Source organism: Olea europaea, chromosome 13, assembly GCF_002742605.1.
Source record: "Olea europaea var. sylvestris chromosome 13, O_europaea_v1, whole genome shotgun sequence".
Lineage (NCBI taxonomy): Eukaryota > Viridiplantae > Streptophyta > Magnoliopsida > Lamiales > Oleaceae > Olea > Olea europaea.
The window spans coordinates 4,427,874-4,453,595 of NC_036249.1; the positions used below are offsets into that span (position 1 = coordinate 4,427,874).

Below are 25,722 nucleotides of genomic sequence, written 5' to 3' on the forward strand. Positions count from 1 at the left end.
AGTGGACTCAAAATACAGATATGGAAGCGCCACATTTCTAATGACAAGAAGTCTGTCTGTGCCATACTGCCATATTAGTAAAACTATAAGTGTAAAGCAATCAATGCCTGTAGCCAAAGAAACCTAAATTATCTACCACATTTGTAGGGCAGATGATAATCTGTCTGAACATGTAAAACTACACATGGATTATTCCAAGTGAAGATAATATAACACAATTAAACAACGATTAAGAGCATAACAGATGAGTAACTACTACATGTGACAGTAATTAAAAATCTAAATGAATAACTCCGACATTTCTTGTTGCAAAGTATCATACAATTCAAATCGCATCCATGTACTAAATATAATAATCGAAGAGTGAATAAACTTACTACAAAGCTGTCATCTGTGAACAGGTCGTTTGCCCAGACAGCCCTAATTATCCATCCACTTAAAAGATTTTTCTGCTTCTTGTTGAGGACCTACAACAATTACAATTAAACCGAAATTAAGCAACAGATTACAAAAAGATGGAAAATACAAAAAGGCCAGAGGGTTTTAAATGCTCACGTCAGCTGCATCTTGAGCTGCCAAGAAGAGTGCATGATAGTCAGCTTGTAAATGGGGTTCATTACAAGTAGTCAAAGACGACATTGCAGCTTCAAGTATAGCAAAGAAGTGATCAGCAGTTGCATGCTTAATACTACCAGACTGAACCAGCTGTATAGCAAGCTTCGAAGCCTTATTGAACTTTGATGGGTTCTTTATATGTGAAGCTATTTTCTGCATGGCATCAATAACTTGCTTTTCTGAGGCATCTGTTGTCGTTTTAAATCTCAAACGTTTCTCAGGCACAGCAGCTGTGAGTGACAAGGACCGTTCAGCATTTTGTTGTAGAGAAAATATACTATATAGAGAAAAAGAACAACACTTCATAGATATGAAACCCTAACATATAGCCTTTAGAGAGAAAAAAAAANGCATTTTCTTGAACTTTGATAAACTATTTATAGGTCTTGACAAGTTCTCAAGAAGTGGTACCAAATTTGGATTGAAAAGCCACCAATTTTAAATAAAAAATAATCAAAAATGGTCCATAACGGTTACTTTTTGTAACCATGCGACCATATAGGCTATAACTATGCAGTCGCATACTTATAGCATCCAGTGGTCGCCAATTTTATGTACGTGTCTATGCGACCGCATAGATCATTGGCCTATGCGACCAATCTTCTGGCACACACAATTTTTTTATTTTTTTTTATTTCTTCTCCAATTAATTTATTCATTCACGTGATTTTGAAGAACAAATTTCTAGCAACAGATTGTCTTTGACATAAGTACTCTGCCAAGTACCAAAGAAAAATGGCACCTAGGCATTATTACAGCCGCAATACTAAATTCTTTGTACGAATCATGAAAAGAATAAAAAAATTCTTTAAATGCTAGACCTAATTTTTCCTCACTGTGACGTCGAGTAAATCATGTCAATATATAATTGATGGTTGCAATATTGTGTCAAAATTTCATTCTTTTCAATTGTTACACATTAAAAATATTTTTATTAAGAAATAATTTATTTTGAGTTTTTTTTAAACAATTTTCCAACAAAGACAAATATGTAACTACATGCTAATTATATACAAGAAAGGTTGAAGCCTATAAACTAAACTCTTTTTTCTACATATATTTGAACAAATTGAAATTTATTTATAATAAACAAGATAGAGAAGACAATGTCCCTCTAATTTCATTGATCCGAAAGCATACAAACATAGTCGTTATTATTAGTTGACGTTTTAGAATCTAATTGGATAAAAAAAAAAAAAAAAAATTCTAGTGATCCATGTGATACGTTTAGTAACAATTAAAGATATAAGATTTAGCGGGCTGATAAATGTAAATATTGCATTTATCTTGGTGATCAAAAATAATTTTTGATAATACTGTTACGAGATTATTCTTAATTATTTTTTAAATCGATCATCCTAGTAAAATCAATATATAAGCTTGCCCAGCAAACAACCTCACTGATCTAAAACATTTTCAACTATGATCAAATATTATTCCTCCACCATGGTAGAAGCGTATTTGAAATTGTAGAAAATAATTAAATCATGGGATTTTGTCCATAAAAATTCACTCGTTTGGTAAAGACACTTGTGTCATGGTGGAGAAATAGGGTTAATTACGCTAATTCTTACAAAAAGTAATTATGTCGATGATCACTAAAATTATTCTCTTACTGTAAGAGTGAATCAAGTTTTCTACTATTGCATTATAGATTGTTCGTAAAAAAAATTAACATTAAATCCTGCGATACGTCATTAAACGTCAATGTGTCAAACAATGTGATGTGTTACTCCTAGTCAATAAAATTGGAGAATTAGTGTTGGAATTAAATACTTTCAAATAAGTAAATATAATGCGCTTTTTTTTTTTCGGTTTCAATTTTTGGCTTAAATATTACAGTAAACACATACTGTTCTTTTTAATAACATTTTTTTTTACTGATTGGCGTAATAAATAATGTCATTTGATTACGCTTTGCACTTAATAGTGGCAAGTAAGATTAAATGCTAATTTTTTGACCGATTGATTATAGCCCCACTACAATTCAATTATTTCAATAATACCTAATTTTTCGTTTTTCAATATGAGTTTAATTTACAAACTGTAATAAATACTACAAAATTCTTGTTCATGCATTTATTTTCTATAATCAATTCTTAATTAATTAACATTCACATTGATTTAATTAGTATTTCACATTCAAATTCACATACATGTCCCCAGTATTAATTCTCAATTAATTAATATTCACATTCATTTAATTAATATTAATTAGAATTTTACATTTAAGAGTGTAATTCATTATTCATGTTCATGTATGTTAATTAACATCCATTTTCACTTAATTGAAAATTAAATTATATTCATTTAGTATAAATTATTTAACATTCATTGTCACGTCTATATTACTTGGTATTAATTCTAAATTAACTATCATTCACGTTAATTCATGTATCGTATTTGCCATTTATCTTCATTTATACATTTAGTTGTAATTCTAATACTCACATTTAAGTGCATTTTATTATTTATTTGCATTTGTAATAATTAGTCTTTTATTTTCATATGCTTGTTTTTCTTTCATATTTAGATCAAACAAATATTACAATAATTGTACTTATAAAGCATTACCGAATAATGTGAAACAAACGTTCAACATTAACTAGTATTAACAGACAAAACTATCAATTAAAAACAATTTATAAAGTTGAAACATGTAAAAAGTTTGTTGACATTGAAATTTTTTCTCATCTTCTAAACAAAATGAAACAGGTCTTGCTGAACCGAGGAAAAAAAATCTAAAAAAGTTAAACGTCGTGTCCTATCATTTATTTTGACCACATATCATTATATCAAAGCGTTAAAGATTAAAAAATAAAATAAAAATAAATCTCTCTCCTTTCTAATATAATAATATAAAATCCTCACTTGGATCAGTTAAAAATTATTTTTTTAATAAACTTAAAAAAAGTTGATTAAATATATAATTAAAAATTTTAACAAAAATTATAGACCTCATCAAATGTTTGATTAAATTAATTAACTTTTACTTGAATATTTATGAACTTTTTTTAACTAAACCAAACAAGGTCTAAACTTTTGTACAAGACAATTAAGCACTTGTTTGGTACTCATTTTTTTAAAACTTTTTTTTTTAAAACTCATTTTCAACCATACATTCTCCCAATGAAATAATTTCGCACGTGAACAATCGTTTTCTGCTTTTTAACTACACATTCTCTAAAAAAATTATTTTTCACTAAATCTATGTTAAATAGGCCTTAAATATGGATATCATGTTAGATAAGAATATGGAGAATTTACAAAAATGTCACGAAAAATGAAAGTTCCAAAACATTTGTCATTTTCACTTTATGTAAGCAAAAATGTCACTTTTTTGGAGTGAAAAGTCCGAATTACCCTTAATGACGTATTTTTAGTAGCATTTAATGCTTGATTTGAAGGAAAATTATTGATTTGTTGTGATGATTTAATTTCTATATACAAAACATGGATAAATGTGTATTTTATTGATTAATATGAATTTTTTTTAATAAAAAAGGGTAAAAGAAATTTAAAAATGAAACATAAACTACAAACCCTAAATTTTCTCCATCTTTTTCATTTTCATTGATCAAGAAGACATTTCTGCTGTATTCTTCATCCATTTTGAGAGGTTAACAATTACAAATTATTTATATTTTACTTATAGTCTTTTGTTTTATAAATGTTAAATACAACATAGGCATATTAATTTGAAATTTTTGAAACTATTATGCATTGATTTATTTGGTTTTGGAGTCCTTCACAAAATGTCATTATCACTATTAAAGTTTTGAGTAATTTCTTCCATTCAAACCAAACACTGTTTTCATTAAATGTCTCTTTAATGATAAAGTCAATCTGATCTTTTCATTTTGTCATTTGATAGCTCAATAGTAATGACCACACTTAATGTGTTGTGCTGAAGAAGCATAAGTTCCACCCACTGCCGTCTGCTTCCCGACATTTTCGACAGTTCAACTATCGAATTTGACATTTACAAACCGTCGGGTTAAACGTTTGAAATGTTAAACTCGACATTTATAAGCTGTCGGGATATACAATTTTACTTTCAATTTGGACACTTCAAAACGATGGAAACCCTTCATTTGACCTTTTGCTATTGTACTTATTTACGTATTATGTAGTGCCACTTTCATACTATTAAATGCTAACATATTAATTCTGAATTCTTATCATTGCAATCCCAACATTTCAGGTATGAGTAATCATTTGAGATTCATCGTATCGTATGTGGAAAAATTTGTTCATACGGATGACGAATGAAAGTGGAGAGGGGACAAAACCACTTCCATTCTGGTGCCGACAAGTATTATCGTAGCCGAACTTTGTTGAGGTTGAAAGACAAACTTGGTATTCTTGATCCTCACACTCAAATTGAATTGAAGTTCAAAGTCCCTAACTTGAATATACTTTCGGCCGAAATACGCAACGATGAAGACTTAAATTGGTGGTAAAAGTGGTTGTCAAATGTAATCCTAAAAATGTTCCCCCTATGCAGTGTACATTCTGAAGTTATGTTATTAATTTGTTGTTATTATCATATGCTAATAAGAAATTGGTCGTTATGTTTTGCAAGCAAAGTACTGATCATTATGGTTCCATTAGCACAAACGGGATGTATACATTATTTTCATTATAAACTTAGCCGATCATTATGGTTTCATTAATTTCGACTGACAATTTGTCGAAATGGAAAATTGATTTTCATGAAACGACAATTCACAAGCAAAATACCAACATTACGTCCCAATTGTTCATATGTCGTTCCCGACAGATGGTCTCTGTAATTCTCGATAGTTGGGAACAATAACGACTTCCAAAAATACACTATAGCAGTAACCCATTATGGACTTGCTGTTGCTGCATGTACGCAGAGGACGTGAGCAAAATGATCCCTACCACTAAATACTATACATAATTTCCTACAAAAGGGTCATTTATTGTACACTTGCATTGCTATCGACATTTTAAGCTTTTCCCCCACTTTTTCCATTAGAATCGTCTGAACTTATGACAATTATTTCTGGATGTGGAAGATGAGCCAGCTACTCATCCGAGTCGGACGGTGAATCGATCGGACCCCTGACCTAGAAAACTTAATCGAGCACGCTGTTCGGTGACTTAGATTCTGCACTTGACACTTCGTCGAACTCGGCACCATGGTGCTCAATGCTTACCTCCTCATCGTCCGAGGATAAATGATGGGAAATTCAGCGGCCGAACCCAGTATCGACGAATGCATATTAGGGTTGAATGATTCGTTGCTGGAGGTGAATGAACCCATTATCTCGTATCAACTAATTGTTTCAATATGGGAGCTTCACAAGAGCTTCTCTAGTCTTTCAAAGGGTGGATTATGCCTTCAACCACAAAGTGTACTTGTATTGGTCAGACATTCACTATTATTTTCTCATTGGTGTTTTCAAAGAGAAACTTATAAAATGCATTAATTTCAATTTCTCTAAAAACGAGAAACTTATAATTTTTATAATTTCCATTTATAAACTATGATCTGGATATTGGTCAAACTTATAATTTTCATTTTTTCGGAAGCGAGAAACTTATAAAATGCACAAATTTCCTCATTTTTCGAAAGCGAGAAACTTATAAAATGCATCAATTTTCATTTTTCAATATGGATACCAGTTTTAATCTTTAGGTCGAATGAGTTCAAAAAGTAAGAAACTTACAAAGTGCGCCAAAAACAGTTTCCGTACCAACATTTTTCGTACTAAATTCACACAGTTTCTTTGACAGTGAATGTCACTTGAACATAACCAACATTTTCCAGAAAATAAATATACAATAATGTAAAACAAAGTGTTCCTCCGTGCATTCTCTGCAATCACCCTAAGTAGAACATTGTCAATGTCGCTCTTTCTTTGACATGGACATCGATTGGTTCTACCTCCCATTACAACAATAACGTGTCGACTAACACTTTGACACTTGTTCAGGTCCTGAGTACGAATCTGCACATAGACCGTCGTACATCAGCAAAATGAGTATTCTGAGACAAAGCACGTAGAAAGCAAGGTGAAAAAATGCAATATCGTTTAGGTCCATGCTATCTTTATCGATCGCTTCACAAAATAACAAAACGTTTGATAGAATTTCCAAAAGGTGTGTAGAGTTTGTGATTCAATCCATTTGCATTATAAATTGTATCGGAGTAAAGTTTTATTGCATCTAGTACGAGCTCAATAAGTGCAATTATACATCAGGTTCCAAATTTCATGGCTTTTAAGTTTTCGAATGCAATTGTACTGCCGAAGTTGCCAAAATAAAAAAGAACTGTTCACTTATTTTTTCGCTTTCTTTGCAATCTCCCTCGTGTATAGAGTCCTAGTAGACGGTGCAGGACGTCGTAGGCGTGCAGATCACATCATCTTTGTGATAGGTGGCGTATCCTCGGGCACGACTGTGGTGGCCTCCACCGGCATTTCACTCGCACCGCCTACAAAATATTGCAGAGGGCCATAAACATTTAACCAAAATTTGTACCACTAACTGTAACCAATCAGATCAAAATTTTCCCACAAGAAACTTACATCCCCCTCCGCCATGCCGCTAACGGAAGCAATTGAGTCTTGATCAACGTTTCCCACACCAGCGTAGGGAACTTCCTCGTTGTCACCGTAACCAACACAAGCTTCCTTGTCGTCACTATCTCCGAAACAAGAGGCTCCAAATCCATGTCTGCAAAGACAAAAAACAATAAATAAATGCGTCAGACCATAATATAATATTTCTAGCCGCATATGAACCAAAAACCACAAGTATACTGTGAAGTGTCTATCAAGAGTTCCACCCGAATACAACGAGTACCACATACAACAAGTGGATTGCAAGTGAAAGCAAAGTTATGATGCATGTAACATAAATATTGAAACGAAAGATATGTCAAGCGTCAATCAAGATTTCCACCAAATGCATACAACGAGTATCACCCATATTACTTCAAGTCACCCTTTACGAATTTATTTATGTAAGATCGAAATTAATGTGAAACACACTGAGCTGAGGTAAGGACTGAAACAGTTAGCCTCAGTAATTCTCGACAGATGAACTTGTCAATAGATAAAATATCGGGAACGAAACATTAAATCCATGTGTATGCTATCAAGTGTCTATCAAGAGTTATGGTGTTTCCTCTCTGGTTTTCCAGCCGACCTAGTTAATTTCCTTCTTCGTTTCAGGGGGGAAAAAAAAGAAAATTGAAAACAAACAAGAGCCCAATTGTAAAGTTGTAATATTCACATTTTTAATAGTTATATTAAAATACTATGTATAGTGAAGAGACATTTATTCTTACTCATAGTTAATCTTCTACCATTAACTAATAGGGGCTTGACCATTGTTTGTTGATTAAGAAGTGCAAGAAGTCTATTTACATAATAGCCATCTCATTGCACACCAAAATTTGTGAGCGCACAAGGATGCTTTGCTAGACTTCATGATATCAGTTATAAGAAAGTAAAGATAAAAATTACAATGAACTTGCAACCAAACCAACATTTCTATCTTTCCACCATCAACAGAAAAAATCCCATGAATCAAGTTACTCTCTTTTCGAATCACAACATTTTTTTCTTTAAGGGAACATGAAAATATCCAAATCAAGTCAGAAAAAAATAAAATAAAAAGAAACATACCAAAAAGTAGATATTAATCTTCAACAGTTCTCCTAAACTTAAGCAGATTCCATATAATTTCAATAAAATGTACATAGATTTAGGACTTCAACATGGCTACCAGAGTAAACTGTATGAAATTTTTAGACCAAGAAACCTGGGCAAAAATAATATTTTGGCAATCACAAACAACCTTGAGCGAGAGAGAATGAGAGAGGAAATTGAAAGTCGTTTAGGTTTAGGGCTTTACTTGCTATATGAATGAATATTTTTAGCTTTTTATTTTTCATATTTTTTTCCTTGTAAGTAGTGAGATGGAAGCTTTTGATGTAATGCAAATTAGTTTTTTGTACTATTCTTTCATCTAGTCAAATTAATTTTAATTAAGGATATCCAAGGTATTTCAATTTTTTTGAGCGACATAAAAGTCATAAAGTGATAGTTTGGACAAAACTATTAAAAGGTGACATTTTTGTAAATGCAAACTCAAAATATGACATTCAATGTAATTTTCACTAAGAATATCTCCAATAATGGTGCAAAATAGAAATTTACATTTTCAAAGTGTCAAAAATCTCTCCACCAAAGAAATATAAAGGAAATACAAATTACAATTTTCGATAGAAAATAAAAATAAAATGTAAATTATCTATAAGAGGAAAAATTTGGATTTAAATCTTCTAATATATACCCATTGAGATGTATATAGATAGCAAAAGTGATTTTGAAGATACCAATTTGCATGCAAATTTACACGAACATTTGTAATGCTTAAAGGTAATAGGTTTCTCATCGCCACTCCATTTTGATTCTCTCCAGGCTTTTGATCAAAATTTGCGCTCAAGGCGCCGGTGAGATCGTGCTGAGAATAAATTACAGATAAATAAATTTTACATCTGTGTCAGCACACGGCATAACCTTTTAAAAAGGGCATAACAAAGAAAGTGATTGAAATCAAGATAATTGATGTGCCAGAGCTGATTAATGCCACCATAGACGAGTAATCTGCTTTCAATCACAGATGGGCTTCTGAAACTTCCCATGAACCCATACTCTTCGCATGATCTTCCCGCTCCGGCGATTCACTGACTTCACACAGCAATATTCGAGCTCAAGCTACAAAAAAAACTCGCGATGTCTCATATCAGCAATAAACGGAAATTGGAAAACAAAGGCGTAATAGAAAGTAATAATGCATTTAGCTAACAGAACCCAAGTGTAGTTTTCAGACGGATTATCCTCAGAACTCGACTTTTTTGTTTGATTACTTAGATGCAATTGCATGCAATACATGCAAGTCACTTTCATAATAATAGCACTTCATGCAATAACTATGAACAGCTTTCCATGCAAATAGTTTTAGATCTTCCAGCAGATTTAACAAAGAACCAAAAAGAATAGGAAAAAGGAATCATGTGGCCTATCTCAACTTTATTTGGGGGTGTGTGCAAAGATAAAAGAACTTATAATCCATACAAGTGGATGGAAATTAAACAAGGACTACTTATTCGGTATCATTGAACTTGAATTTTGAAATCACCAAATGCAAGGTTTCCCTGAGGTAAGCAGTTAAAAGAGGACTATGTTTACGAAGATTGTTAATACCTCAGTGAAGCCCACAGCAGACATCAAATTTCTCACGCTATTCAAGCAGAAGAAATAAGATCGTGTTCCATCTGACCGCAAGTATTCTCGATATCCCACTCTTTGTGCAGGCTCAAACCTAAGCATGGTCATATCGTAAAGACCTGATTTCATTACAGGGAAAGGATTTATCAGGTTTAGACAACAATAGAAAAGTTAGAAACTCTATGCAATTATAAGATTCAGACTCAATACAATCTATTTTATTTGGCTGTTACCATAATCCCTGAATAAAAGCAGACCACCCGGCTTTAAAATAGAGAAGCATTGGGTAATAGCAGTGGGCATCCTGTCAAGTGGTACGGCTGATAATGTGAAAATCTGCCATATTAAATATAGAAGATGATATTCAGATGTTTAAATTATGACGAAATTTCAGAGAATTACAATATAAAATAGTAACAAACTGTGTAAGTACCAAGGTAATGAAATCCACTCCACCAATGCAGCACTTATTTTCCTCGGAGCAGGAAGGACTATTGATATCTATCTTACAGTTGTCTTCGCCTGGATAAACCTCAAAAACGGTTAAAAAATTGAAACTCACTAGCTAGCGTATTAAAGAAAAATGATTATAAACATGAAATGCCAAAGAACGAGATGAATGACAAATTTTGACACCTGGGAAGCCTAGAAACTGCTTCTCCAAGAAACTTCCTCTACAAGTATTGCAGGCCAACCACATAGGAAATCCAAGGGTTGAAAAGTCACATTGGAATGAATGAAAACGATGCTTAGTAGAGATTGAGTTATCAGCATTAATGATCTCTTTAGCTCTCTCAAGAGCTTCAGTGCTGCAGTCACAGGCATACAAGATGGTGCTCTCTTTTTCACTGCATCACAGGAACAAAAATTCAGCAGAAGTACAGGCAACTGAGAAGAAAATAGATGATGCAAAATATTAATTAGCAAAAATGCAGGTTTTTAAGAGGATCGGGAAATATCTTATTTGTCAAACTCGCTAAACCGAGAGAGAGAGAGAGAGTAATTTTAAATAAAAAATAATCAAAAATGGTCCATAACGGTTACTTTTTGTAACCATGCGACCATATAGGCTATAACTATGCAGTCCCATACTTATAGCATCCAGTGGTCGCCAATTTTATGTACGTGTCTATGCGACGACCAATCTTCTGGCACACACAATTTTTTTATTTCTTCTCCAATTAATTTATTCATTCACGTGATTTTGAAGAACAAATTTCTAGCAACAGATTGTCTTTGACATAAATACTCTGCCAAGTACCAAAGAAAAATGGCACCTAGGCATTATTACAGCCGCAATACTAAATTCTTTGTACGAATCATGAAGAGAATAAAAAAATTCTTTAAATGCTAGACCTAATTTTTCCTCACTGTGACGTCGAGTAAATCATGTCAATATATAATGGATGGTTGCAATATTGTGTCAAAATTTCATTCTTTTCAATTGTTACACATTAAAAATATTTTTATTAAGAAATAATTTATTTTGAGTTTTTTTAAACAATTTTCCAACAAAGACAAATATGTAACTACATGCTAAATTATATACGAGAAAGGTTGAAGCCTATAAACTAAACACTTTTTTCTACATATATTTGAACAAATTGAAATTTATTTATAATAAACAAGATAGAGAAGACAATGTCCCTCTAATTTCGTTGATCCGAAAGCATACAAACATAGTCGTTATTATTAGTTGACGTTTTAGAATCTAATTGGACCAAAAAAAAAAAATTCTAGTGATCCATGTGATACGTTTAGTGACAATTAAAGATATAAGATTTAGCGGGCTGATAAATGTAAATATTGCATTTATCTTGGTTATCAAAAATAATTTTTGATAATACTGTTACGAGCTTATTCTTAATTATTTTTTAAATCAATCATCCTAGTAAAATCAATATATAAGCTTGCCCAGCAAACAACCTCACTGATCTAAAACATTCTCAACTATGATCAAATATTATTCCTCCACCATGGTCGAAGCGTATTTGAAATTGTAGAAAATAATTAAATCATGGGATTTTGTTCATAAAAATTCACTCGTTTGGTAAAGACACTTGTGTCATGGTGGAAAAATAGGGTTAATTACGCTAATTCTTACAAAAAGTAATTATGTCGATGATCACTAAAATTATTCTCTTACTGTAAGAGTGAATCAAGTTTTCTACTATTGCATTATAGATTGTTCGTAAAAAAAATTAACATTAAATCCTGCGATACGTCATTAAACGTCAATGTGTCAAACAATGTGATGTGTTACTCCTAGTCAATAAAATTGGAGAATTAGTGTTGGAATTAAATACTTTCAAATAAGTAAATATAATGCGCTTTTTTTTTTCGGTTTCAATTTTTGGCTTAAATATTACAGTAAACACATACTGTTCTTTTTAATAACATTTTTTTTTACTGATTGGCGTAATAAATAATGTCATTTGATTACGCTTTGCACTTAATAGTGGCAAGTAAGATTAAATGCTAATTTTTTGACCGATTGATTATAGCCCCACTACAATTCAATTATTTCAATAATACCTAATTTTTCGTTTTTCAATATGAGTTTAATTTACAAACTGTAATAAATACTACAAAATTCTTGTTCATGCATTTATTTTCTATAATCAATTCTTAATTAATTAACATTCACATTGATTTAATTAGTATTTCACATTCAAATTCACATACATGTCCCCAGTATTAATTCTCAATTAATTAATATTCACATTCATTTAATTAATATTAATTAGAATTTTACATTTAAGAGTGTAATTCATTATTCATGTTCATGTATGTTAATTAACATCCATTTTCACTTAATTGAAAATTAAATTATATTCATTTAGTATAAATTATTTAACATTCATTGTCACGTCTATATTACTTGGTATTAATTCTAAATTAACTATCATTCACGTTAATTCATGTATCGTATTTGCCATTTATCTTCATTTATACATTTAGTTGTAATTCTAATACTCACATTTAAGTGCATTTTATTATTTATTTGCATTTGTAATAATTAGTCTTTTATTTTCATATGCTTGTTTTTCTTTCATATTTAGATCAAACAAATATTACAATAATTGTACTTATAAAGCATTACCGAATAATGTGAAACAAACGTTCAACATTAACTAGTATTAACAGACAAAACTATCAATTAAAAACAATTTATAAAGTTGAAACATGTAAAAAGTTTGTTGACATTGAAATTTTTTCTCATCTTCTAAACAAAATGAAACAGGTCTTGCTGAACCGAGGAAAAAAAATCTAAAAAAGTTAAACGTCGTGTCCTATCATTTATTTTGACCACATATCATTATATCAAAGCGTTAAAGATTAAAAAATAAAATAAAAATAAATCTCTCTCCTTTCTAATATAATAATATAAAATCCTCACTTGGATCAGTTAAAAATTATTTTTTTAATAAACTTAAAAAAAGTTGATTAAATATATAATTAAAAATTTTAACAAAAATTATAGACCTCATCAAATGTTTGATTAAATTAATTAACTTTTACTTGAATATTTATGAACTTTTTTTAACTAAACCAAACAAGGTCTAAACTTTTGTACAAGACAATTAAGCACTTGTTTGGTACTCATTTTTTTAAAACTTTTTTTTTTAAAACTCATTTTCAACCATACATTCTCCCAATGAAATAATTTCGCACGTGAACAATCGTTTTCTGCTTTTTAACTACACATTCTCTAAAAAAATTATTTTTCACTAAATCTATGTTAAATAGGCCTTAAATATGGATATCATGTTAGATAAGAATATGGAGAATTTACAAAAATGTCACGAAAAATGAAAGTTCCAAAACATTTGTCATTTTCACTTTATGTAAGCAAAAATGTCACTTTTTTGGAGTGAAAAGTCCGAATTACCCTTAATGACGTATTTTTAGTAGCATTTAATGCTTGATTTGAAGGAAAATTATTGATTTGTTGTGATGATTTAATTTCTATATACAAAACATGGATAAATGTGTATTTTATTGATTAATATGAATTTTTTTTAATAAAAAAGGGTAAAAGAAATTTAAAAATGAAACATAAACTACAAACCCTAAATTTTCTCCATCTTTTTCATTTTCATTGATCAAGAAGACATTTCTGCTGTATTCTTCATCCATTTTGAGAGGTTAACAATTACAAATTATTTATATTTTACTTATAGTCTTTTGTTTTATAAATGTTAAATACAACATGGGCATATTAATTTGAAATTTTTGAAACTATTATGCATTGATTTATTTGGTTTTGGAGTCCTTCACAAAATGTCATTATCACTATTAAAGTTTTGAGTAATTTCTTCCATTCAAACCAAACACTGTTTTCATTAAATGTCTCTTTAATGATAAAGTCAATCTGATCTTTTCATTTTGTCATTTGATAGCTCAATAGTAATGACCACACTTAATGTGTTGTGCTGAAGAAGCATAAGTTCCACCCACTGCCGTCTGCTTCCCGACATTTTCGACAGTTCAACTATCGAATTTGACATTTACAAACCGTCGGGTTAAACGTTTGAAATGTTAAACTCGACATTTATAAGCTGTCGGGATATACAATTTTACTTTCAATTTGGACACTTCAAAACGATGGAAACCCTTCATTTGACCTTTTGCTATTGTACTTATTTACGTATTATGTAGTGCCACTTTCATACTATTAAATGCTAACATATTAATTCTGAATTCTTATCATTGCAATCCCAACATTTCAGGTATGAGTAATCATTTGAGATTCATCGTATCGTATGTGGAAAAATTTGTTCATACGGATGACGAATGAAAGTGGAGAGGGGACAAAACCACTTCCATTCTGGTGCCGACAAGTATTATCGTAGCCGAACTTTGTTGAGGTTGAAAGACAAACTTGGTATTCTTGATCCTCACACTCAAATTGAATTGAAGTTCAAAGTCCCTAACTTGAATATACTTTCGGCCGAAATACGCAACGATGAAGACTTAAATTGGTGGTAAAAGTGGTTGTCAAATGTAATCCTAAAAATGTTCCCCCTATGCGGTGTACATTCTGAAGTTATGTTATTAATTTGTTGTTATTATCATATGCTAATAAGAAATTGGTCGTTATGTTTTGCAAGCAAAGTACTGATCATTATGGTTCCATTAGCACAAACGGGATGTATACATTATTTTCATTATAAACTTAGCCGATCATTATGGTTTCATTAATTTCGACTGACAATTTGTCGAAATGGAAAATTGATTTTCATGAAACGACAATTCACAAGCAAAATACCAACATTACGTCCCAATTGTTCATATGTCGTTCCCGACAGATGGTCTCTGTAATTCTCGATAGTTGGGAACAATAACGACTTCCAAAAATACACTATAGCAGTAACCCATTATGGACTTGCTGTTGCTGCATGTACGCAGAGGACGTGAGCAAAATGATCCCTACCACTAAATACTATACATAATTTCCTACAAAAGGGTCATTTATTGTACACTTGCATTGCTATCGACATTTTAAGCTTTTCCCCCACTTTTTCCATTAGAATCGTCTGAACTTATGACAATTATTTCTGGATGTGGAAGATGAGCCAGCTACTCATCCGAGTCGGACGGTGATTCGATCGGACCCCTGACCTAGAAAACTTAATCGAGCACGCTGTTCGGTGACTTAGATTCTGCACTTGACACTTCGTCGAACTCGGCACCATGGTGCTCAATGCTTACCTCCTCATCGTCCGAGGATAAATGATGGGAAATTCAGCGGCCGAACCCAGTATCGACGAATGCATATTAGGGTTGAATGATTCGTTGCTGGAGGTGAATGAACCCATTATCTCGTATCAACTAATTGTTTCAATATGGGAGCTTCACAAGAGCTTCTCTAGTCTTTCAAAGGGTGGATTATGCCTTCAACCACAAAGTGTACTTGTATTGGTCAGACATTCACTATTATTTTCTCATTGGTGTTTTCAAAGAGAAACTTATAAAATGCATTAATTTCAATTTCTCTAAAAACGAGAAACTTATAATTTTTATAATTTCCATTTATAAACTATGATCTGGATATTGGTCAAACTTATAATTTTCATTTTTTCGGAAGCGAGAAACTTATAAAATGCACAAATTTCCTCATTTTTCGAAAGCGAGAAACTTATAAAATGCATCAATTTTCATTTTTCAATATGGATACCAGTTTTAATCTTTAGGTCGAATGAGTTCAAAAAGTAAGAAACTTACAAAGTGCGCCAAAAACAGTTTCCGTACCAACATTTTTCGTACTAAATTCACACAGTTTCTTTGACAGTGAATACCACTTGAACATAACCAACATTTCCCAAAAAATAAATATACAATAATACAAAACAAAATGTTCCTTCGTGCATTCTCCGCAGTCACCCGAAGTAAAACATTGTCAACGTCGCTCTTTCTTTGACATGGACATCGATTGGATCCACCTCCCATTACAACAAGAACCTGTCGACCAACACTTTGATACTTGTTCAGGTCATGAGTACGATTCTGTACATAGGCCATCATACATAAGTAAAATGAGTATTCTGAGACAAAACACGTAGAAAGTAAGGTGAAGAAATGTAATAGCGTTCAGGTCCATGCTATCTTTATCGATCACCTCACAAAATAACAAAACGTTTGATAGAATTTCCAAAAGGTGTGTAGAGTTTGTGATTCAATCCATTTGCATTATAAAATGTATCAGAGTAGAGTTTTATTGCATCTAGTACGAGCTCAATAAGTGCAATTATACATGTTCAGCAACAACTTTCGACAGATGAACTGTCGAGAAATCTAGTTTTTTCCTTCCCACATAGGTATTATACAAAAGCTTTTCACTCCATATTCGAGCAGAACGAAACATTAAATCCACAAATATGCTTTTTACCCCGGTTGCAGGATCATATGCCCAGTATGCATGATCATATGCTTTTCACATTTTTAATAGTTATTTATTAAAATACTATGTATGGTGAAGAGACCTTTATTCTTACTCATAGATAATCTTCTACCATTAACTAACAGGAGCTTGACCATTGTTTGTTGATTAAGAAATGCAAGAAGTCCATTTACATAACAACCATCTTATTGCACACCAAAATTTGTAAGTTCACAAGGATACTCGCTAGATTACATGATATCGGTTATAAGAAAGTAAAGATAAAAATTACAATGAACTTGCAACCAAACCAACATTTCTATCTTTCCACCATCAACAGAAAAAATCCCATGAATCAAGTTACTCTCTTTTCGAATCACAACATTTTTTTCTTTAAGGGAACATGAAAATATCCAAATCAAGTCAGAAAAAAATAAAATAAAAAGAAACATACCAAAAAGTAGATATTAATCTTCAACAGTTCTCCTAAACTTAAGCAGATTCCATATAATTTCAATAAAATGTACATAGATTTAGGACTTCAACATGGCTACCAGAGTAAACTGTATGAAATTTTTAGACCAAGAAACCTGGGCAAAAATAATATTTTGGCAATCACAAACGACCTTGAGCGAGAGAGAATGAGAGAGGAAATTGAAAGTCGTTTAGGTTTAGGGCTTTACTTGCTATATGAATGAATATTTTTAGCTTTTTATTTTTCATATTTTTTTCCTTGTAAGTAGTGAGATGGAAGCTTTTGATGTAATGCAAATTAGTTTTTTGTACTATTCTTTCATCTAGTCAAATTAATTTTAATTAAGGATATCCAAGGTATTTCAATTTTTTTGAGCGACATAAAAGTCATAAAGTGATAGTTTGGACAAAACTATTAAAAGGTGACATTTTTGTAAATGCAAACTCAAAATATGACATTCAATGTAATTTTCACTAAGAATATCTCCAATAATGGTGCAAAATAGAAATTTACATTTTCAAAGTGTCAAAAATCTCTCCACCGAAGAAATATAAAGGAAATACAAATTACAATTTTCGATAGAAAATAAAAATAAAATGTAAATTATCTATAAGAGGAAAAATTTGGATTTAAATCTTCTAATATATACCCATTGAGATGTATATAGATAGCAAAAGTGATTTTGAAGATACCAATTTGCATGCAAATTTACACGAACATTTGTAATGCTTAAAGGTAATAGGTTTCTCATCGCCACTCCATTTTGATTCTCTCCAGGCTTTTGATCAAAATTTGCGCTCAAGGCGCCGGTGAGATCGTGCTGAGAATAAATTACAGATAAATAAATTTTACATCTGTGTCAGCACACGGCATAACCTTTTAAAAAGGGCATAACAAAGAAAGTGATTGAAATCAAGATAATTGATGTGCCAGAGCTGATTAATGCCACCATAGACGAGTAATCTGCTTTCAATCACAGATGGGCTTCTGAAACTTCCCATGAACCCATACTCTTCGCATGATCTTCCCGCTCCGGCGATTCACTGACTTCACACAGCAATATTCGAGCTCAAGCTACAAAAAAAACTCGCGATGTCTCATATCAGCAATAAACGGAAATTGGAAAACAAAGGCGTAATAGAAAGTAATAATGCATTTAGCTAACAGAACCCAAGTGTAGTTTTCAGACGGATTATCCTCAGAACTCGACTTTTTTGTTTGATTACTTAGATGCAATTGCATGCAATACATGCAAGTCACTTTCATAATAATAGCACTTCATGCAATAACTATGAACAGCTTTCCATGCAAATAGTTTTAGATCTTCCAGCAGATTTAACAAAGAACCAAAAAGAATAGGAAAAAGGAATCATGTGGCCTATCTCAACTTTATTTGGGGGTGTGTGCAAAGATAAAAGAACTTATAATCCATACAAGTGGATGGAAATTAAACAAGGACTACTTATTCGGTATCATTGAACTTGAATTTTGAAATCACCAAATGCAAGGTTTCCCTGAGGTAAGCAGTTAAAAGAGGATTATGTTTACGAAGATTGTTAATACCTCAGTGAAGCCCACAGCAGACATCAAATTTCTCACGCTATTCAAGCAGAAGAAATAAGATCGTGTTCCATCTGACCGCAAGTATTCTCGATATCCCACTCTTTGTGCAGGCTCAAACCTAAGCATGGTCATATCGTAAAGACCTGATTTCATTACAGGGAAAGGATTTATCAGGTTTAGACAACAATAGAAAAGTTAGAAACTCTATGCAATTATAAGATTCAGACTCAATACAATCTATTTTATTTGGCTGTTACCATAATCCCTGAATAAAAGCAGACCACCCGGCTTTAAAATAGAGAAGCATTGGGTAATAGCAGTGGGCATCCTGTCAAGTGGTACGGCTGATAATGTGAAAATCTGCCATATTAAATATAGAAGATGATATTCAGATGTTTAAATTATGACGAAATTTCAGAGAATTACAATATAAAATAGTAACAAACTGTGTAAGTACCAAGGTAATGAAATCCACTCCACCAATGCAGCACTTATTTTCCTCGGAGCAGGAAGGACTATTGATATCTATCTTACAGTTGTCTTCGCCTGGATAAACCTCAAAAACGGTTAAAAAATTGAAACTCACTAGCTAGCGTATTAAAGAAAAATGATTATAAACATGAAATGCCAAAGAACGAGATGAATGACAAATTTTGACACCTGGGAAGCCTAGAAACTGCTTCTCCAAGAAACTTCCTCTACAAGTATTGCAGGCCAACCACATAGGAAATCCAAGGGTTGAAAAGTCACATTGGAATGAATGAAAACGATGCTTAGTAGAGATTGAGTTATCAGCATTAATGATCTCTTTAGCTCTCTCAAGAGCTTCAGTGCTGCAGTCACAGGCATACAAGATGGTGCTCTCTTTTTCACTGCATCACAGGAACAAAAATTCAGCAGAAGTACAGGCAACTGAGAAGAAAATAGATGATGCAAAATATTAATTAGCAAAAATGCAGGTTTTTAAGAGGATCGGGAAATATCTTATTTGTCAAACTCGCTAAACCGAGAGAGAGAGAGAGAGACAGAGACAGAGACAGAGATTATTTACTGATTGAACAAGATATCATGTGGTAGAGAAGAAATTCATATCAATAAAGAGTAAAAACCTTCCTAAAACTACAGAATCTAATCTGTGCTTCCCAACACACATGGGAAAAATTCGCAGTTTTCATACATACTTGATGAACTTGAACTATTGACTTCAATCGCTGCTCATGGAATTTATACATATTCATGGAGGGGAAATAGTCCTTTTAACTCTTCTTATCGGAGTTCTTGAGCTGAGTAAATGAGTTATTGACTAAAGTGAGCGAAACCAGAATCAAAAGAACTGTTGCACAGTTTATAATGTATCCTAACATGGGATATAACAGTATGACAAATTAATTTTCCCAGTGGATATTTAAATGAAGGATTAATCTGGTCACAAAGCACTCTACAGAGTGTAAAATTAAAACTTAAAAATTGCATATGAAACTAAAAGAACAAGCTCAATCTTACCGTAGTATTGGTAGAGCTGTACTGCCGTTACCACAGCCCACCTCCAAAACCTTGGAAAAGTCCTTACAAGAAGCTAGTTCAGGAAACTCCTTCAATAAGTACCTTCTCTCCTGCATGCACAGATAGATGTTAAAAGTTAAAACTGAAACAAGCAAAGAAAGAAAGAACTAGAATATGCATCAAAATAAAGTAAATAAAGAAGAATTGCTATCAAGAAACTCAAGCAAACATCAAATGCACATGCCAGCCAATTCAGAACAAACAATAATCAAGGAAAACAAAAGCCAAAAATAACTCGAGAGAAAAAATAAATAAATATATAAACTAAAAAACTTACTATGGGCCAAGCTAGAGTAATTACACGGTTTCCGAGGCATGAATGAAAGAAACAATCAAAGTCAAGAGCCTGACTACAGAAGAGCAAAGAAACCCATTAGCTAGGCCTTTTATGCAGGTATTCTTAAATAGTTGTAAGAAAAGCCCCCTTGGTGGTATAGCCTTATTGAGGTTCATTTCAGATTGCTTCTGAAAAAGTGTCTCATAAAATTCTCCAAAAGTTTTCAAGATGTTTTTGTTTTATGTTTTTACATGTCAGCCTGCACGCTGGAAGACCAGAAACACATTTGGTTAACATATCCAAATTTTTTTTGTACATTTGATAGTATAACCTTTTCCTCAGAGCGAACTTTGACATGAAATTTTCAAGTACTGCTTGATGACTCGTGCTTATTGCAGTGAAACTCTGGAATGCTAAGTCTAGCTGCATTCTGAAAGTTTCTGAGAATCTATTTTACTTAAAAACTTTTGTGTTTGATTGGTAGGAATTTTGTTAATCGATTTTTTTACCGTTAGAGATAAAGTGGGTCCTGAGAGAAGAATTCAAAAACGACGTCTAGAATAGTGAAATGACGGTCAAAAGATTGATTTTAATTGGCTTACAATCTATACCAAACAAGCACTTTATTGTAGAAGGTGGAGTCAATACCTCATTTTTACTATATACATACATCCATATCCTTGCATCCACATTTTTTCAATCAAGACATATGTTAATATATGTACATACAGACCACTAGTCAGCAGTTTCCACCATTGTGTTTGATCCAGATTCCGAATCAAAAGGTGGATTTTCTGTTGGATAGATTTTCAAAAGAATGTCGTTTAGACAATGAATCAAAGATAGAAATACAAGTCAAGAAGCATTGGAACAAGACGGGATAATGAATTATGAAGGAACTAGACAAAATTTTGGCAAGCTAGTGCAGGCTAGTGCAATTGCGCTAGGATACTGCATGGCAGCACACCTGCACTGACTTTTTGGCAATGTGGTGCTGGCCGGCATGCTGCTAAGCGACACCAATGGTGTCTTTTCATCACCAACAGATCTTTGGGTGTTAGAATTCAAATTCTTTCATTTTTCTTTGATGCATTTCAAACCTAAAAGATCAGTTCCAGTGGTTGCAACTTATCGGAAAGGGCGTGACATGAAGCTATATATTGATTCAAGTTTTCCTTGATTAGATATGTGAAATAGAATAGTAGATTATTCTGTCTGCCTTCTACAGTTTCTTGCATTCTTTTTAGCTTAATTTTGAATAAATTCAAACTTTATATTCTGCTATAGCGGAATATGAATCCACTTGTATAAGTTTATCAAGATCTTGGTGTTCTAGTCGTTTTCATTAAGCGCACAGATGCCGACACCATTCAAAGACGTTTAATTGTCTCCTGGAGGCATATTCGGTATCTCTTGTGCATTCATTATTGGTGAGGGACAAATATTTTCTTAAGGAAAGCAACATAGTTACATAAAGTCGCAGAAGAATTCCCACCAACATCTATGACTCAGATACCAATATGCAATGTGTAAAATAATCCCAAAAAAAGAAAGAGATATCAAAATCTTACTGCTCACATTGCCTTCCACAAAATTATCCTCCAAAAACAGGAAGACCGAGTATCCACATGAAACTAAATATAAATATCTATACTCAAGCACAAAAGAAAAGAAAAAATCAATTGAACACGAATTACAAGAAAAGTGCCTTCATTAGTTTTTATTTATAATTTATCAAAAAAAAAAAAAAATACTTGTTTTCCTCCCTTTACCGTAAAGAACTTGCCAGTGGAGTGACGAGCATGAAACTTGTCCCATGCTTCAGAGTCTTGAACGTCGTCTTGATTTCCAGAATCAACTTTTGTGTAAGGCAGCAAGTGGTATTGAAGAGAGGGGTCGTTTTCAACTTCTTGTCTCAATTCATCCCACTCGAAATCCTTAGAATAGTAATTTTCTGCTACCCAATTTCGTTTGCTCATAATTTAGGGGTATCTCTATGGCTCTTCCTTTGCTAGGCACGGATTCGGAATCATCAACCAACAGCTACAGCTGAAGCTTTTGTTACTGACGGAAGAGGGGAGAAGATTCAAAGGACTTTGGGCTTACGTTGAATATATCTTGATGGGAAATCCAAATTTACACAAAATAGTATTTTAGGGAATTTTAAGCAGCACTCCCAAGTGAAGGAAGGGAAGGGAAGGGAAGGAATTATTCACGAGATGGCCTCTGCCCTTATATTTTCTTGATAAATCAGTCGCATCTGGATCCTATTAACATATTTTTTCTTCAACTCATTTTCAATCAAACATTATTTCAATAAAATAATTTTGCACAAAAACTAAGATTGAGCATAGTTCGATTTGATCCAATTCTACATAGAATCAAATCAAACCGTGTACGAATAAATTTTTGAAAATTGAACCACTGATTCCATATTTCGAACTAGATCGAATTATTTAGTTCCGATCAAATTTGATTACGAGTGATTTTTCAAATTCACTAACTCAATGTAAATAAAGTGTCTAGCGATACAAGTTATAAGTTATAATTGTTTAATATCTAAATTCTATATAATTTATATTGATGTTAATAATTCAAAAAATTTCCAATTTAACAAAACATGACAATATACAGGGGTTTTTCTATTTGGCCTATTACTATTTCTTTTCATGGAAAAGTCTATATTGTCCTAAATGAAATGATTCTTTCTATATTGCAACATATATGACAATCTATCATTTTTCTTTTAAAAATGTATATTCTAAATATTCTTTTAAATGTCTAATACTTAACATGTTATTTATTAGTTTTAAATAAAATTTTAGTGTTATTTTGTATCTAAAATATTTAACTTTTTGAGGTAATCTATTTGATATAGGTTTTCTCAAGGTCAATCTTTTAAAACTATTTTATCTTATATTTATTCTATTACGCCCCTAACTAAACCACTTCGGCACAACAATCTCAACACTCTCCGAAGTGACACGTGTACATTCGAAGTGTTTCCGAAGTGGTACCAATTCCTGAGGACCTCAACATGGCGCGCTGCAAGGTAAAGAGTAGATCCAATGAAGTAACTGAAGTGCCCCTAACGCCGAAGCGTTTAAGGATCCGAGGCACTCTCTTAACAGATCCCTCCGTCGCTACTGTCCGAAAGATATCTGTCAGGATCTTGATGTGACGTCTCCATGGGTTTAGTTGATATGATATATTGACTTTATATCAACTCAACTCAGAAGAACTAATTGTCCGCCCACATTAGACGTGGCTGATTGGCGTCTATAAGCAGATGCCTCATACCATCAGATGCATGCACGTGTCTCACATCCAACGGCGCTCTACATCTATAAATACCCAAGGTTTAGCAAGAGACAGTGGTAATGAAACTCTTATAACTTAGCTCTCCATACTAAGTAATATATATTCTCCTCCCCACTCTCTTGCATAACTTGAGCACTGTTCCGATCACCCAACGCTGACTTGACCGTAGAAGTGTATGCGGCCGCCGCCGCCACCGCTAGTTCTGGCCGTGTGCTTCTGACCATGCGTTGTTGTGCGCATGGAGGATTACGTGGAGTAGCTATCCATTGGCCACGTGGAGGGTCCAATTATCGAGGTCAACAGATTGGCACCGTCTGTGGGAAGGTTTCCATCCAAAAGTTCCACATTATCCATCGGAAAAGCCACCAACAAACCATCGACTTACCCTGAAAAGGGCACGTTCTTGAAAAAGAATAAGGTCAACCTACAAGGTTCTTAACACCTTTGAAAGGATAAACAAAATGAGTTATAGTAATGAAGATGCAAATTTTGAAGGGCACAGGGATGCTTCTGAAGAAGAGGTAATGAGGACCAATGTCACGCATCGGAGATGCCATCATCGACGTCATCGAGGCAACAGCACAACAGCGCTCACTGAAGGAATGACTCAAATACCTGCCGGAATGAGGGACATTGCCACTCAGAATGTGGCGATGCACGAATTCTTCATGCAGGCCCGAGGTCATCATGGCTTCCAGAAGCCTCAAGGATCATATCCAGCTCAAGAAATTCCCACACCTCATGGCCGAGGCCATTCGAGCCAGCGCTGAGAACACTCCCTTGAAAGAGAAGTGGGTGTGGATGTGACATCCTACGTGTAAGGAAGCCAACTAGTAGCACCACCACTAGGAGAGAACTTCCCACCAAAATACGAACCCCAAAGGTTAGTCAGTGTCTTCCATAGAATATGGCAGAACTCTAGCAATAGGGTCCACTCCATGCAAAGATCAGTCCGACAAGAGCAGGAGCAAGAACAAGTACCTCCTTCGCCTAAAAATAGGCGGGAGAGGAGAAACCTAATGGATTGGGGTAGTCAAGAAGAGGCACCTCCACCTCCCAAAAATGCATCAGAGGGAGAAAGCTCTAAAGGGCCATGCCGCTCCTACAAAATCGATGATGATGACAACCTCCCATTCTCTAGAGAAATTCGAAGCTTCCCGATGCCTGCAAACTTCATACCCCCTAAAATCCTAAAGTATGAAGGAAAGGGGGACCCACAAAACACCTGACTAAGTACATGACGCAGATGACCCTCAAAGGAGCCTCGCCGGCACTGAAATGTAGGGCCTTTGATCTAACCCTCACCGGATCTGTTGAAGTGTGGTACAGCAGATTACCACCCTGAGCATCAGAAGCTGGCCAGACTTGAAGAATGCATTTCTGAACCAATACCTTTCACGAAGGAAAGGAGAGGCCCTAATGCAACGCTTGCAAGACATGAGGCAAGCTCCTGGCGAGACGCTAAAAATCTATCTCACCAGATTCACCGACGAAATCACGTACTGCGTGCAAGTCACTGACGGGGAGGCCCTTTCAACCTTGAAAGGTGGTCTCAACATGAACACTCTATTCTGCAGGGATGTACGCCATAAGAATCCCACCACCTATGATGAGCTGGTTGAAATGATGAGGGTGAAAATTGTCAATGAGGAGATGATTGACCACCAGAACCGCACGGCTAAGGGACTTTCCCCCGCCTCAGAGGTAGATGGGTTAAGGACCAGCCCCATACCTCGTCACCTAGCAATGGACC

At 33.5% G+C, this 25,722-nt stretch overlaps 3 protein-coding genes across 4 annotated transcripts; all 3 read right to left on the reverse strand.

The window, feature by feature from the left end:
- Positions 1-78: 78 nt before the first annotated feature.
- Positions 79-942, reverse strand: LOC111408191. Its single transcript, XM_023037988.1, has 2 exons — positions 556-942; positions 79-467 (listed from the first exon to the last, which is right to left on the reverse strand). Exons 1-2 carry the CDS (start codon positions 919-921, stop codon positions 219-221), a joined length of 615 nt encoding a protein of 204 aa, XP_022893756.1. The 5' UTR covers positions 922-942; the 3' UTR covers positions 79-218.
- Positions 943-8,964: 8,022 nt separating this feature from the next.
- On the reverse strand, positions 8,965-10,752 carry LOC111407342 (methyltransferase-like protein 6). Its single transcript, XM_023036762.1, has 5 exons — positions 10,524-10,752; positions 10,321-10,409; positions 10,121-10,223; positions 9,864-10,006; positions 8,965-9,374 (listed from the first exon to the last, which is right to left on the reverse strand). Exons 1-5 carry the CDS (start codon positions 10,585-10,587, stop codon positions 9,270-9,272), a joined length of 504 nt encoding a protein of 167 aa, XP_022892530.1. The 5' UTR covers positions 10,588-10,752; the 3' UTR covers positions 8,965-9,269.
- Positions 10,753-17,909: 7,157 nt separating this feature from the next.
- Positions 17,910-22,883, reverse strand: LOC111407343 (methyltransferase-like protein 6). Of its 2 annotated transcripts, XM_023036763.1 has the most exons (8): positions 22,421-22,883; positions 20,649-20,717; positions 20,312-20,421; positions 19,469-19,680; positions 19,266-19,354; positions 19,066-19,168; positions 18,809-18,951; positions 17,910-18,319 (listed from the first exon to the last, which is right to left on the reverse strand). In XM_023036763.1, exons 1-8 carry the CDS (start codon positions 22,625-22,627, stop codon positions 18,215-18,217), a joined length of 1,038 nt encoding a protein of 345 aa, XP_022892531.1. In that variant the 5' UTR covers positions 22,628-22,883; the 3' UTR covers positions 17,910-18,214. The 2 variants fall into 2 exon arrangements, with proteins under 2 accessions (XP_022892531.1, XP_022892532.1); XM_023036764.1 differs by lacking the exon at positions 20,649-20,717 and having other exon boundaries at positions 22,421-22,881.
- Between the last annotated feature and the right edge of the window lie 2,839 nt (positions 22,884-25,722).